At 40.3% G+C, this 16,327-nt stretch overlaps 1 protein-coding gene across 1 annotated transcript in view; it reads left to right on the top strand.

Moving 5' to 3' along the window:
- The window catches only part of bcas2 (BCAS2 pre-mRNA processing factor), a 32,209-nt gene that overhangs the window by 14,530 nt on the left and 1,352 nt on the right, over nucleotides 1–16,327 (top strand). The window contains exons 3-6 of the mRNA XM_080210201.1: nucleotides 2,817–2,887; nucleotides 4,050–4,211; nucleotides 8,021–8,071; nucleotides 11,732–11,812. Of these exons, the coding sequence (XP_080066327.1) occupies nucleotides 2,817–2,887; nucleotides 4,050–4,211; nucleotides 8,021–8,071; nucleotides 11,732–11,812 (365 nt within the window). The remainder of the gene's footprint in view (nucleotides 1–2,816; nucleotides 2,888–4,049; nucleotides 4,212–8,020; nucleotides 8,072–11,731; nucleotides 11,813–16,327) is intronic.

A 16,327-nucleotide genomic window follows, 5' to 3' on the forward strand; every position in this document is an offset into this window, starting at 1 on the left:
AATATAAAAGCAGGGAGGTCTTGCAACTGTACAGGGCACTGGTGAGGCCGCAACTGGAGTACTGCGTGCAGTTTTGGTCCCCTTGTTTACAAAAGGATATATACTGGCCTTGGAGGGAGTACAGAGAAGGTTCACCAGGCTGATACCGGAGATGAGGGGGTTAGCTTATGAAGAGAGATTGAATAGACTGGGTTTGTACTTGTTTGGAAGGCTGAGGGGGTATCTTATAGAGACTTACAAGATAATGAAGGGGCTAGATAGGGTAGAGGTAGACAGATTCTTCCCGCTTAGAAAGAAAAACAGAACTAGAGGCACAGCCTCAAAATAAGGAGGGCGGGGTGGGGCAGTTTAGAACAGAGTTGAAGAGGAACTTCTTCACTCAAAGGGTAGTGAATCTCTGGAATTCTCTGCCCATTGAAGTGGTGGAGGCTACCTCGTTGAATATATTTAAGTCATGGGTAGAAAGGTTTCTGATAGACAAGGGAATTAAAGGTTATGGGGAGAAAGTGGAACTGATCCACTTCAGATCAGACATGATCTTGTTGAATGGCGGGGCAGGCTCAAAGGGCTAGATGGCCTACTCCTGCTCCTATTTCTTATGTTCTTGTGTTGTTCTATAACTCTCCCCAATGCTCTACCATTAACTGAGTAAGTCCTGCCCTGGTTTGTTCTGCCAAAATGTATCACTTCACCTTTATCTAAATTAAACTCCATTTGCCATTCATCAGTCCACTGGCCCAATTGTTCAAGATCCCGTTGCAATCCTAGATAGCCTTCACAGTCCACTATGCCACCGATATTAGTGTCGTCTGCAAACTTATTAACCATGCCTCCTAAATTCCTACACAAATCATTAATATAAATGGCAAATAACAGGGCTGCAGCATTCTGTCTGTACAGACATTAATTCAGAGCCCAGCATGTGTGCACTTTTCTGGCATCTGTCCAACATTTAATGCGAAGTGTGGGGTCTTGTAATTGTCTTTTTTTCTTGAGGGTTCTGACACCTTCTAGTTCTTTCTTCTATAATTACAGAGCAAGTCTAGTTTCAGGATGTCAAATTAATGGGAAAATTCTATGGAAAGTGTGATGGGTTAAGCATCATCAGACATGGGCATGTTCATATTGTGATCTTCAAAAAATGCTGATAATAGGATGTAGCTATTAGTGTGCAGATTGCTACTGCCCTTTCTACCCAAGACTCAGTTTTATATACATCACACATCAATGCAGATAATCATGCAGGAATGCTGTGATTAATTATCAGTGTGGTGTGCCCTGATTTCAGTGACAAATTGTATTGATGCCTGTTTAGCAATACTAATGTTGAAGATGAGAGACAATATTGCAATGGTATTTGCCCCCAGTTTCATTGATGCCCAAAGGTCAGCCGAGGAAGATAGCCATTTATTTCAGCTTGGATCATGTAGATCAAGCCCAAGACAGGAGGTGAGAGCCTTGTCTTGTCAACTTGGATCAGGAATGTCCCAACTTGTTGGGACTCTGGATTGGATTTGATTTGATTGGATTGAATTGGAATAAAGTATATATAAAAAAAAATTGTTTCAATTGTTGCAAATGTGAGGCTATATGACCTTAATGACTGAGGTGCCTCTGATAACAAGGTTTGGAGCGGTTCTGTTTCAAGATGCAGCTGTTAAATGGAAGTCTCAGTATCTGCAGTCTTTCGGATGGAATTGAGAATATGTAACAAACTGGGTAACTAATCACTGGTAGCTGAAAAGAGTTCATCTTTTTATAAAGAATTGGTTTATGATTCTTCTAGCAAAATTGATCAAATTGGGCTAGTCAGCATACTATAGGCTGTTGTTTTTTGTGACACTTAACTGACCCACTTACTTTTCACAGATGTCATTTTTCCCCATGCCCTATTCTTGGATATTTATTTTTCAAAGGAACCATAGTCTTTGACTTTCCAGATCTACCATTTTTTAAAATCAGATTTCATTTAAGGTTATGCATTCATTCTGCATGTCGTTTGTAATGTAAAATACTTATTGCATTTTGATTTATAGAGCTGGGCTCATTGAATCTTGGGGCTTCTGATGTCAGGATTAAAAATTGTAGCAAGGTTTTCAATTTTAAAAAGCCTTGGTCCAGTTTTTTTTTCTTCCCAATGTGGGTGGCACTAGCAAGGTACAATTTATTGCCCATTCTCATTGCCATGAGAACATGGTGGTTGTGGGGTCTCTGCAATTCTTTAGTTTCCTAAGATATTAAACTATAATCAAACTATGGTCCTAATATCTTGTAGCAGAATTGGAGGTCTTTCGATCCACTATATGACCTGCCACTTTGAAAGAGCTATTTAATTAGTCCCACTCGGCCTCTCTTTTACACACCCCCTGCCCCTTTCCCTCTATAGCCCTGCAATCTTCTGTTTTCAGGTAGAAATGTCATTTTCCCTTTGAAAGCAGTAATGAATTTGCTTCCATCACCATTTCAGACTCTTAATTCACAGGGGGAGGGTGGGATTTCTCTTGATTATCTCCCTAGTTTTTGTCAATTGTTTTAAATATGTTCAGCGAAAGTGTTTACAGGAATGAAAGCTAACGGGAACCCTGTTGGATTTAACTTGTCTTACAATTTTAAAGTTCATCCTTTACAAAGGATATGTATAGCAGTGTAGGGCAGCACAGAACAGCACAATGGGAAGTTTGCAATCGGTTCATTTAACCTTTTTTAATCACACATCATTCATTGGTGCACCACAGGAAACATCTATGCTTTAGAACGCTGATCTCATTTGTAAACATTTTAAAAGCTAATGGGTTTTTATTTAACTTATTTTGTAGACTGAGATCATGAGGAATGAGTTTGAGCGACTGGCAGCTCGCCAACCAATGGAACTGCTCAGTATGAAAAGGTGAGACCGCAGATTTGCTGAAAATGTGAACTGGAAAACGATGGGTGGGTGAGCAACAGACTAAAAAGAATAAGCAGTTCTTGTAATGAATTGGAGACTAACATTTATCAATGGCTTACTGAAATTAATTCCCTTGGGATTGGAATTCATTGGAAGAACCTGTGTACTTTATCCTAACCTGTCAAGCTGATGTGAATAGTTGGATGGAAAGGGAGATTGGCCCAGAAGCTTCCTTCTGCTCTATGCCAGCACTGGCTCTTTGAAAGAAGTATCCTATTAGGCTCACTCCCATACGCCCAGTATGTTTCCAATTTTCTTTTCATGTTTACTCTTGAATTGACTTTAAATTATTTCTTGGGATGGGGGCATTGCTGGCTTGGCCAGCGTTTATTGCCCAGCCTTAAATCACTTTAAGATGGTGAGCCACTTTCTTGGATTGTTGCAGTTGCACTCCAGTGCTGGGTTACAGCTTTTTGGCCTAGTAACAGTGAAGGAATGATCATATAGTTCCTGGTCACGATGGTGTGTGGCTTGGAGGATAACTTGCAGGTGGTGGTCCAATGCATTTGCTGCCCTTAACCTAGATGATGCAGGCTGCATGTTTGTAAGGTGCTGCAGAAGGAGGCTTCAAGTTGCTGCAGTGCATCTCTGCAATATCTTCCATCCAATGCAACCTGCTTTTGCTGCGTCTTGTAGTGTGCTGAAAATCCCAAGAATTAACCATGGTTCCTGTTCCTAAGAGTTATCCCATGGCCATTCCTGAAAGTGTGTTTGGGAATTGAACAACAGCTACTTGGTCAACTTTCCTACCTTCTATTAAATAACCGAGCTTGGGCTTGCATTTTAAGAATGTATTTGCATTGGAGCTGTCACTTTCCTGCAACACAGTGGTTGGTTGTATAAATGCAGTCTGGAATCAGTTTGTGGACTGAAGCAAAGTGAGTCTCCAGAGTCAGTTTGGACCTTCACTGCTACTTTACATTGCACAGATTTGGTTTCTGCACCTGACAAAATTGTTTTAGATGACATCAAAGCTGGGGTGTGAATGCATCCTAGGAAGAAGAGCTACTTTGGTGAGAGAGCAGATTGTCAGGGAAAAATATCATCTGCATCCTCAGGAGATGACTAGGAAAGTTTTAAAAACTGCTCTTCTGTTTTGCAGATATGAACTGCCTGCCCCATCCTCAGGACAGAAGAATGATATCACAGCATGGCAAGAATCTGTGAACAATTCCATGGCACAACTAGAACATCAGGCAGTGAGAATTGAAAACCTGGAGCTGATGTCACAGCATGGTTCAAATGCATGGAAAGTCTATAATGAGTACGTGAGCTTTTTGGTTGCAAGTAGCTTTTGCTGGGAGTTACAGTACAATCGTTTAGAAGGAGGGTCATTTAGCCTCCGCAAGAACTAACTAATGTATCCTACTCCCTTAGCTATAGAATTTTTTTGTTTTTTTTTCCCCTTACCACACCAATTCTGAGGACACTCCATTCCATTAGTCCCTCCTGTATCTCTTTTGAAGTGTCACTATGTACTTGAGCCTGCACATTGAGTTTCAGCACACAATACAGGGGTGAAGGGCATGGCAACCACGTCCTGTCCTCTCCTTGCCCAATACCTATTTGTGAAGTGCACTGTGAACAAAAAACAGAAGCTTGTTTTGCTTTTCTCCCCCATCCATAACTTCACCTCGAGGGAGATATTGTAGTCCTACATTCAGGCTAGCATCAGCTAGGTTAGCATGTACCAGGATGCCAACCTAATGTTTTCTGGTCTGTATAGCTTAGGGATTCACAAAATGGTCCATTTACCTAAATATTACCTCAATTTATTGCCTCTTTTATAGTTCATAACAGCTCAAATTAAAATAATCACTTCTCGGATTTAAGGATTGATGCCAGGCCTGATATTTGTTTGGTTGCCCTCTGTTGCCTTGTGCTAAAGCATTCCTGAGACGTATAAGATGATGAATGGGATGGATAGGATAGAGGTGGAGAGACTCTTCCCGCTCAGAAAGGACAGTAGGACTAGGGGGCACAGCCTCAAGATAAAGGGGGTGCGGTGTAGAATGGAGTTGAGGAGGAACTTCTTCACTCAAAGGGTGGTGAATCTCTGGAATTCTCTGCCCGTTGAAGTGGTGGAGGCTACCTTGCTAAATATTTTTAAGACGCGGGTTGATGGGTTTTTGATAAGAGAGGGGATTAAGGGTTATGGGGAGAGGGCGGGAATGTGGAACTGAGCCACGACAGATCAGCCATGATCTTACTGAATGGCGGTGCAGGCTCGAAGGGCTAGATGGCCTACTCCTGCTCCTATTTCTTATGTTCTTATGTTCCATGTGGTGAAGGTATTCAGCTGTGCTGTTGGATAGTGAGTTTCAAGATTTTTATCCAGTAACTTTGAAGAATGGCAATGTAAGGTGTGAATTGAAGGGGAATTCAGAGATGGTATTCCCAGGCACCTGCTACCACCCCTTCCAGAGTGGAAGGTAATGTTGAAGATCTTGTTGATGTTATACATTGCTGCCATTGTGTGAGGTGTTAGAGGGGCTGAATATTAATTATGTGTGGGGTGCCAGTCCTGCAAAATACCTTGTCCTGGATGATACTGGAACTGCAGGCAAGTGGAAAGAATTCCATCACCCTCATTTCCTGTGCCTTGTAGGTGGTGAAGGCTCTGGGCAATCAGGATGTGAACTAATTGTCAGAATAGCTAACTCTTGACCTCTTTTGAAGTCACTAATATATCTGATTAGTTAAGTTTCTGGTGAAAGGTGAGTCTTGTTGTTACTGCTGCATTCAACAATTTTAATGCCATTACATGTCATGAGTAAAAGATAGCTATTACCTGCAGCTATGATGGGAATTTTTCTTTGCAATGTCAACCCTGACCTGTTACTGTCCAAGTCTTAGCTATATTTGGGCATAGAAAGTTTCATTTTGTGAGCACTTACTAATCTGAGAATCAACAACACACAACCCCATTCTGACCTGTATGATGGGAGAATGACCACTGAAGATGGTAGGGTCTAAAAATTGTCCTGTAACTTCATTCATACACAGAACCTCTAACTAAAATCCTGATTTGAATGCAAGATGAGTGTTTCTCTGGTAGCTCACATGTTAAAGTTTATTTATTAGTGTTACAAGTAGGTTTACATTAACACTGCAATGAAATTACTGTAAAAATCCCCCAGTTGCCACACTCTGGCGCCTGTTTGGGTTTACTGAGGGTGAATTTAACATGGCCAATGCATCAAACCAGCATGTCTTTCAGGTTGTGGGGGGAAACCCACGGAGACACTGGAAGAGCGTACTAAACCCCACACAGACAGTGACCTAAGCCAGGAATCAAACCTGAGTCCCTGGTGCTGTGAGGTAGCAGTGCTAACCACTGTGCATTGTGCCACCTTGCCATATATGAAGTTTTGCAGTATCAAGAACTGTGATTTCTCTTTCAGATGGCATCAGCCATGTCAGTATGGAAAGAGCAGCAGTTTCATTACAATGGGTGGCATCAGTACCCTGGGATATTGGGGTTTCATGCTTCAAATAGCTTGTTTGCATGTCTGCATATGCATCAGACATTGCTGCAATGTCTCTCATGGAAGTGCATGTAATGCTCACTGCCTTATTCACACATGAACAATATCTTATTGAACGGGTCTGGAAAGTATCTTGTACTCATGAAACCCCATTGACCATCAGCTATCAATGGATCAAAATACATCTTGAAGTAATTGAATATCCAGACTGAAGCTGTGAAGATTATTCGTAAAGCTAATGGGGGAATGTCTCTCTTTGCTGCAGTAACAGTACTGTTCTGAAGTTAGGTTAGGAAATGTTTTTGAATTAAATAAATGATCTGTTATGTTGAAACTGTCCATTTGCTTACATTCAGTTCAATACACACACAGTGCAGTAAATTTAAAAAGACCTGTTTAGAATTAGTTTTTAAATTCCTTTTTGGGCTACATTTTAAAAGTATCAAAGTGAAGGACTCACCAAAATGTATTTTGTGAACTTGAGGCACTCCTTTGTGCCTTTTTTAAATATTCCTTTTACTTGACAAACATCATCTTTAGCTGGTAGATGCATCAGCTCTTGGAAACAACACTTCAGTAATGACAGGGGAATCCATGTGTCATCATAAAACATCCTTTTTTGCACTTCATTTCAATAGCACTGACTTCTACAAAGGATTTGCAACTCTTGGTTACTAATGGTAATGATCCAGGATGGAGTATTCGCAGCTGTTCACCATGATACGTACTGAATCACTTTCACCTATTTTGTTTGTTTGCTGCAAGTTTCCAGGTCAACCAAATGCAGAACTATAAGAGCAGTGTACAATTTGAATTTTGCCTGCATAAGGATTAAAAATCCTTACAGCTTGTTTTAAAAGGTGTAAACATATTGTTAAAGTGCAACAACAACTTGCTTGCATATAAATATTAGCAAATGAAGTTTAACACTAAGCTCTTGAAGAAGTATAGGTAAAGTCTCCAGCTGGATAGGGAACATGCCTGGCCATGGTAGAATTTGAAAATAAGGTTTTAGGATTTTAAAATAAAGTCTTTGCCAGACTGAGGTGCAGTAGAAGTGAGGAGGTGAATGGAATTTGGTGCAAGTTAGGATATGGACAGCAAAGTTTTCTTTAGGTCAAGTTTACTTAGGGTCCAAATAGGGACTAGTCAGTAAGGCATTGTAATGGTAATGAATCGCATGGATGAGGTTTTCAAGTGAGTTGAAGCAGAGGTGGACATGGTGATGATACAGAAGTGGAAGTTGGTTGTGGAGAGAACGTGGATTGGGAAGCTCAGCTAAGAGTTGAATTTAACAAGTGAAGGTTGTAATCAGACAATCGCACAGCTTAGGTGGTGTTCACAGCCAAACAAAAACAATTAAAGAGGTCCTTGAACTTATTTGGCTGAAATAATTACAGGCAAAGAGATTTATGGCTGGGGAATTGAGTTTGTGGTGGGGTTAAAGTCTGGCTTCAGTCTTAATATTTAGTTGGAGAAAATTTATTTCTCGTCCATTACAAGACAAATTAGTTGATAATCAAACAAATTTTTCCCAAGGATTTACGTTTTTCTTTTTTCCTTTCCTTCCCACTCTCAATATTAGCAATCTGGTACAGATGATTGAAAATGCTCAGAAGGAGCTTCAGAGACTGAGGTGAGAATTTTGAGTTATGGTTTGTTCTTATTTGTGTGGGTAGCAGCCCCTCGTGCAGATCCTTTGAACTGCTGGCTTTGACGTGTGCATTGAAGGGCATGACAGGTGCTGTGTAGAAGATGTGATCTGTCTCTCATGCAAACACATTCAACTACCACAGGCATGTTTTGTGCAAATTTCTAATCCTTTGACACCAAGCATGTAAATGTAGGTGATTGCAGAGTTGGTCATTGGATATCACACTGCTTAAATTACTTGAAGAGTATGGGTTTCTCACTTTAACATCATTCTGATTTTAAGCACTGTTTTTGTAATAAATTATTATGAAATACTGAGGCTCACAAAGACTTGCATTTCTATACAAACCTTTAATAGCTCCGGATGTCCCAAAGCACTTTGTAGCCCATGAAATATGTAGAATTATAGCACAAAAGAAGCTGTTCAACCTGTTGTCTATGCTGGCTCTCGAGCAATTCAGCCTGTCTCTCATTGCTGCTTTTTTAATGCGTGGCCCAGCAAATCTTTCCCCCTCTAATTATCCCATTCCATTTTGAAGCCTACAGTTGAATCTGCTTCCAGCACATTTAGGCAGTACGTTCCAAATCCTAACCACTCACCTGCATTTTTTTAAAAAAACATTTCTCCTCATGTTTCAGCGTGCTTCTTTTGCCATTTAGCTCACATCAGTGTTCTCCTTGATCCATCTGCCAATGGGAACAGTTTCTATTGTCTGTCTGTCTGTCTCTCTCTCTAGTCTCCTGATTTTGAACACTTCTATCAAATCTTCTCCATTCTGCTGTCTTAACTGAAGTCCCTTGTTCCTTAAACTATTCTTTCTGCACTCTCTAAAGCCTTCACATCCTTCCTCAAGTGAGGTGTCCAAAATTAAATACAATAATCTAATTAAGGCAAAACCAGTGTTTCATCAAGGTTCACTCATTTACTTTTGCATTTTATGCCTCAATTGATAAAGGCCAGGATTCTGTATTAGCCATTTTGTCAATCAGCCTTGTCACTCATCAAAGTGAGTTCCTTCATACTTCACTGTATTGAGTTTCAAGCCACATGTCTGCCCATTCCACCAGTCTCTTAATTTTTCAATGTCCCCATTTCAGTCAATTTTTCCTCTTATGAGATATGTATAGAAAATTTTGGGGTTTTCTTTTTGTCAGCTGCCTGTCTTGTTCGTATTCAGCCTGGTTTTTTTGTTTGTTTTATCAACTTGACATTTGTCATGTGCATCCTTGACCAGATAACCTGTTTTTGCTAAGTTAACTGAGGGATAAATCTTGGCCCTGTTACTGGGGACAACACCCCCTGCTCTTCTCTCAATAGTGCAATAGGATCTTTTACATCTACCTGAGACAGACAGGTCTCATCCGAAAGACAGCATCTCCAACGTTGCAGCCCTCCTTCAGTGGTGCACTGGAGTTGTCAGCCTTGAATGTGCTTAATTCCTGGAGTGGGTCTTGAAGTACGAATACACCGGAGCTGCAGCTGCCCGCTTTCACATTTTGATGGGTGAGATTTTCCAGAATGCTGTCTGGAAATTTTACCACCAGTTCCTTGAACACCTTAAGGGTGTTCAGCAAACTGCTGTGTTCAATCTGCATTTTAAAACCTTAACCTCTGACATTGCTGCAGTTTCTTCATATTGCATCCCAACATTTTTCCATGTCTAGAATTGTTCATCTTTCTCGACTGACAGAACAACCCAAAGGAAAGTAGCAACAAAATAACAAGAGTTGGCATCAAAACTGTATTTAAAAGTATTTTTGCTCATCTGTTCCTGAGGTTCATTTTAGGTTTTCCATTTAAGCTTGGAAATGCGGTGAAAGAAATGCAAGTTCACGATGGGATTAAATAAACTGTTCAGTGGTGCTGCTGTGATCCAAATTTAAAATGTATTTCTTTCCTAAAATCCAAGATTACCAAATCTTATGAATTCCAAGCACAGCCAAGTATTTCCCCACCGACGCCGCCACCTCCCCACCCCCGCCCCACGGCCCTCATCTTCTCCTGAATTGTCCCCTTCCCTCCATATCAATAAACCAGCCTGTAAACGTCACAACCATGTTGACAGCCCTTCTGTGGCCCTGGTATCTGGGCAGGTGTTGAGGAAGAGCTTTTTTTTAATTAAGTAATGAGTCAAGTATCTGCATGATGTATCATAAATAATGGTTAAGGATTTTTTTAAAGTCAGTCCTATAAACCCAGATTTACTTCATTCTTATGAAATCTTAATGGTTTGTTTGCCTTTCCCTGGGATCAACCCAATCGCAGCTCTCCAGAATTCACTAGTTTCTCCTCAGCGTTCCAACTATTCTCCAAGGTACAAAGGTCCTTCCATTAGTTTTTGGCAAAGAAACCCTCCAATTTCCCTCAAAACAGTCATTATTCTGGATGTCACAGCTCAAGCATGGGCCTCCTGCAACTTCTGGACAGTTTTAACATTAGAAAACATCCTTGGTTTTAAGTGGTACACTGCTATAGTTTCAAACTGCAACCAAGCTGATTACTTCTAGAATTATAACTTTATTCAGTTATAGGACATAACATCACTGGCTAGCCAGCATTTATTGCCATCCCTAGTTGCCCTTGGAGGGCAGTTGAGAGTCAGTCATATTGCTGTGGTTTGACTCTGGAGTCACATGTAGACCAGACTAGGTAAGGACAGCAGATTTCCTTCCCAGAGGACATAAATGAACCAGGTGAGTTTTTCTGACAATCAACAATGGTTTCATGGTCATCAGTAGATTCTTAATTCCAGATATTATTGAATTCAAATTCCACCATCTGCTGTGGATTCAATCCCGAGTCTCCAGAACATTAGCTGAATTTCTGGACTAACAGTCTAGCACTAATACCACTAGACCATTGCCTCCCCAGGTGATGTAGTTAATTGGCTTTCGCTGGGTGGGTTACTGTAGATCACCTCCTTTGACTTCAAACTAAACAAATCTGCCAGTCAATTTCCCCCTTGCTAACTTTGATTTGTTTTGCATTCCTGCTCCCACTTGCTGGTGGTTTCATGGATAATAGATCTAGCATTTACTAATTAACTTTATCTCTCAACTTCCAAGGAACTACAAGCTGCTCAAGTCCATGACTACATTCCAAACATCAACCAGGCTCTGCCCTAACTGAATTCACAGATATAAATTTAAAAATACTAAGATCCACCCTTCATGACAATGTAACGTACACTGTCTGTTCCCAGGTAGAAGTATAAATTGACTACCTGTTTTAATGCTGGGAAACTATGAATAATTTGCACCTTTTACCAGATTAACTGCAGATGTCATGTCTCTGGTTCTTTAGCTAAGTCCACCTGCTGTTTGTGACTCCCTCCCTTTTACTCCTGACATATTCAGTAAACACAAGTTACCTTTTGAATTCTAATTATCTTAATTCCATGTGGTTTGCCAACCTCCAAATGTTTTCAGGGATTTTCCCCCCACAACATATTTCAAATTTAATTCCTAAAATTAAGAAGCTATAAATTTCAAACAAATGAACTATGACGGGTCAATGTAACAGTAGTGGTCGAGCGTGAAAACCTTCGATTCTTCTTCAGTCTCTGAGGAACGTGATGTTTGTTGTATTTATGTTTCAAACTTCCTGATTGTGTGTACACATCTGCCATTCTGTTTGATTCAGAAAACAGATTCAAGACCTGAACTGGCTGAGGAAAAATGACCAGCTTGCTGCTGGCAGTAAACTACGAGAAATGGAATCCAAGTGAGTGAAATAACATTTGGACTGCAGAATTTTCTACAATTGTTGAAAGGGCAATGAATGAATATTACATCTTTAATATATTGAGCACAAGTTTTTTTTCAGTTCAAAGTGCCAGGCCAACTAGTGACCATAACTCTGATTTCCCCTTCAGATCTGTAGATGACTAACCTAATTTCATAGGTTACAGAATTGTGTGTACATCCTGCATTCAAATAGATATAATGGCATTGAAAGCGAATTTATCTTTTAAATCTGAAATTAAAAGTCATATTGGACTCCATGTTAATATTCTCTCAACAGATGTTGCTGAATCTATTTGAGTTTTTCCCAGCACTGTTTTTATTTTAAATCTCCAACATGCACAGATTTTGTACATCTGAAAATGGGTCTTATACAGATTGGGAAGTGGTGGGATAACAGTATTGTCACTGGTAGTAATCCAGAACCCAGGGTAATCCTCTGGAGACCTGGGTTCAAATCCCATCAGGGCAGATGGTGAAATTTTAATTCAATAAAAAAAAATCTGGTAACCATGAAAACATTCAGTGTCATTAAAAACCCATCTGGTTTGTTAATGTCCTTTTGAAAAACCCAATCTGGCCTACATGTATTTCCAGATCCACAGCAGTGCCCATCTGAAGTGACCTAGCAAGCTACTCAGTTCAAGGGTAATTTGGGATGGGCAATTAAATGTTGCCCCAGCCAGCGATGCCCTGATCCCATGAATGGATAATAAAGGCAAATAATTTTGAATTTTCCTTTTTTCTTAATATTGGGGTTGGTCATTTCTGTGGAATCAAACCTGGGTGCAAATTTAAATCAAGATCACTGCAAAGCTTTGGTCTCCCAATCTGGGGCTTTTGTTTTCTTGGTTTCAATGCCGTATGCTAGTAACCACCGGGAAGATAGCAGTGCAGAGTGAGGGACTGGGCACTTGATGAAGATTAGTTTCTTGGTTTGAGAGAAGTAATAGTTTGGAGGTTTGTGGAGAGTTTTCTGGAGTATTTGATCAGTTTTTGGGGATAGAACAGTTCACATGGGTTTTAAAGTTTCACATCAGGCATCAGTCCATTTAAGCTAGAGTCAAGTACACAAAGACCATAAGTACTTGGATATAAAATATCAGTGGCACAGGTGGAAGTACCAAGAAGCTAGAATTTTGACCATGGTTGGTGTCAGGAAGGTTTAGCATAGATGTCAGGAAGGATCCCTTCAATGGTTAACATTTGATTTGAGCTTCTGCATCGTATATTGGGTCAAAAGATATTACACTCATTCTAGAGAATGATCATGGTGTCTAACCTCTAACCCTTGGGCCATGTGTTCCTGAACATTGACAATTGGCTGCTCTGCCCTATTTGTGTTTATACTTCTTGTTCGCCTAATTATGTGAATCTAGAGGTTGGGGAAGGGCTGGTTTTAGTACTGATTTTCCTGTTGGATAAATTCTAAATCATAATACTAGGAATAATAGATTATAGTTATGTGGAGAATAATTGAGATTGTTCTCAGAGCAATGAAGGTTAAGGGGACACCCAAGAGGGCTGTTCAGCATTGAGGGGTTTTCAAAGATTAAGTAAAAAGAAACAGTTTACAGTGGCAGGAGGCTCAGTAACTAGAGGGGATTTGATTTGTGTAATTTGCAAAAAGAGAGAGATGAGGTTTTAAATGCAATGAGTTATGATTGTGCATGTATTGTCAGAGTAACTTTCCAATGGGGTTTGGTTTGTGTTGATAAGTAGAAGAAATTGCAGGACAGAGTGAGAAAATGGGTTCAATTGGTAAATTCTTTCAAAAAGATGGTACAGGCATGATGTACTCCTTCTGTACTATCATTCTGTGATCTGTAACAGCAACACGATATAAATGCTGATTGGAGCTGCCTATTTAAACTTCACATGTGATCTTCCAAGATATATCCTGTGCATTTCTGCAGCCCCCAAAGACATAATGTGTCCGCGTGGGTTTCCTCCGGGTGGTCTGTTTCTTCCCACATTCCAAAGATATTGGGTTAGGTTGACTGGCCATGCTAAATTGCCCCTTAGTGTGAGGGGGACGAGCAGGGTAAGTAAGTGGGATTATGGGGATAGGGCCTGATGGGATTGTGATCTGTGCAGACTCACTTGGCCAAATGGCCTCCTGCACTGTAATGATTCTATTCTATGATAACATCTCACAGCCCTGCTCAAGAAGACATTAAGCCATTTTCTACTCTAGGCATATGAAAAATGGCCTCCTTATCTGTAACTATTCAACATATAGAATTGACATAACCCTAAAGATGTTGATCAGTCCTGACATCCTCGAGTTAAATTTAAAAAAAAACAACAGCCATTTGTAAAGAGCCGTGTAAGTGATAGCAGAATTTTCCACCTTCATCATTAAAGCTAAAATATTCTGTTATCATTGTAAAGTAGTAAAATTAAAAGCTTGGGGAGTTGGGGGTTTTTCAGAGAGTAAAGTTTCTTTTAAGCAGTGCACCTGTTTTACTTTCATTTGGAAAAGTATTAATGCAAAATTCTAACCAGTGGCACTCGGGTGAAAAAGCTGAATCCCTTCAGGTTCAAGCCCTTGCTGACACTGAGCAATCAGATGGTTCATTGCCAGTATCGCAGTTACTGGGATAGTAAGTCTCTAACTGTACAAAGTGAATGAACAACTCGGGGATCTGCATTTTGAACAGGGACCCTCTCAGCACAGCTGCTGTAAATTCAGACACCAAAACACAGCGAATTAATTAAAGGTCATGAGAAATTAAATACTTTCAGGCTAGAGGGAAACATAAATGGTAGAGTAGCTACATCAAAATGAACTGGGAGAAAGAGAAAAAAACCTTTTATCAGAAGTTAGATTAGATATAGTTAGATTAAAAGAACAAGGAGAGGGGAGAAGACACCAATCTGAGGGAGGGAAGAGAATAGTTTCATACAAAAGTAACATGTTTCTGGTTGCTTTAATATTGTGCCAAAAAACATTTGTGATGTTGTTCCTTGTGTATGGGCATTATGTATCTGTGACTCGGCACTGGATTTTCCTAACCATATAATTTGAATTTCAGTAAGGTTGTGATGAGTCGTGCAAGAGCTGAACATCAGAAACTGGTACCAGTATGTACTTTTCACTAAAAGTGGCTACAGTAGCTGTATTTTGTAGACTTCAATGAGTGCTGGTCGGAATTCTCCAACCTCGTCCGCTGCAGTGAACGGAGATTTGGCTGAGCGGCAAATTCTTTGTTCTTGCTGGCAGCAGAGGCAGGGTGTCCAACGTTAGAGAATTGATCAATAATGGACAGCCATTATTGATCAATTAACGGCTCATTGAAGGGGAAGAGGAGACCTCTGACAGGATTTTCCTGGTAACTGAGCAAATTGTAGCAGAGTGTCAACCCTGGCAGCTCCATGGAGGCAACCTGTCCCAGCAGCATTCATCAGTATGTAATGTTAGAGCAGGAATAGACCATTCAGCCTGTTCTCGCTTCGGCATTCAATCTGATCATGTCCGATCTTTGGCATCAATTCCACTTGCATTCCTGCTCCCCATATCCATTGATTCTCAGACAACAAAAATCGGCATGTTTCAGCCTTAAAATATATTCAGTGATGAAGCATCCACAACTGTATAGCAGCATAGTGCAAAATCTTAGGTTATTTTTGTGATGAGAGAATGAGGAAATAGATGTTAATGCTCTCGGGTTCAGAAGGTGAGGTAATCTCACTGAAACAAGACACACCCCAGAGGACTGCGAAAGATAACTAACTATGTTCAGGACAGAGATTGATTTTTTTTTTGATTTTGAAGATATCGAGATTACCGGGTTCAATTCCCAACTTGGGTCTCTGTCTATATGGGTTTCCTCCCACAGTCTGAAAGATGTGCTGGTTAGGTGCATTGACCTGAACACAGGCGCCAGAGTGTGGCATCTAGGGGATTTCACAGTAACTTCATTGCAGTATTAATGTAAGGCTGACTTGCAACTAATAAAACAAACTTTAAACTTTTTAGATATGGGGGTTGTGTGGGGAAATAGCATCGAGGTAGAAAATCAGCCATGAAGGGCTGAATGGCCTACTTCTTCTTTTCATTGCTATTTTGAGGTGACTTGACAGGTTGGAGACTAAGGTGGTTTTCTCTAGGATTAATCCCACGGTAAGCAGGTGATCGTTTAGGACTGAGATGAGAAATTTCTTCCCAGTGGATTGAGAGTATTTGGAATTCTCAAGTGCAAACGGTTTTTGATGTCATTGCATATGTTCATTCAAGGCCAAGATGGATTGAGTTTTGGATTTGATAGAATTGTACGATGACTGTAGAGACTGAACTTTGAGAGGAATTTCCTTGCAACTGGGAATAAGAGAAGACCTAGATTTTGCATCTTAAGACTTTTGCTATAACGAGCAAACTAAAATCAACATAATAGGCACCCCATACATCAAACTAAAGAAAAGGTTCTTTCACATTAACTAATTTACACAAGAGACATTTGCTCTTTGCCCCACACTTCTAGTAGATGTGTAG

Source organism: Carcharhinus amblyrhynchos, chromosome 22, assembly GCF_965287045.1.
Source record: "Carcharhinus amblyrhynchos chromosome 22, sCarAmb.v2.hapA, whole genome shotgun sequence".
Taxonomy (NCBI): domain Eukaryota; kingdom Metazoa; phylum Chordata; class Chondrichthyes; order Carcharhiniformes; family Carcharhinidae; genus Carcharhinus; species Carcharhinus amblyrhynchos.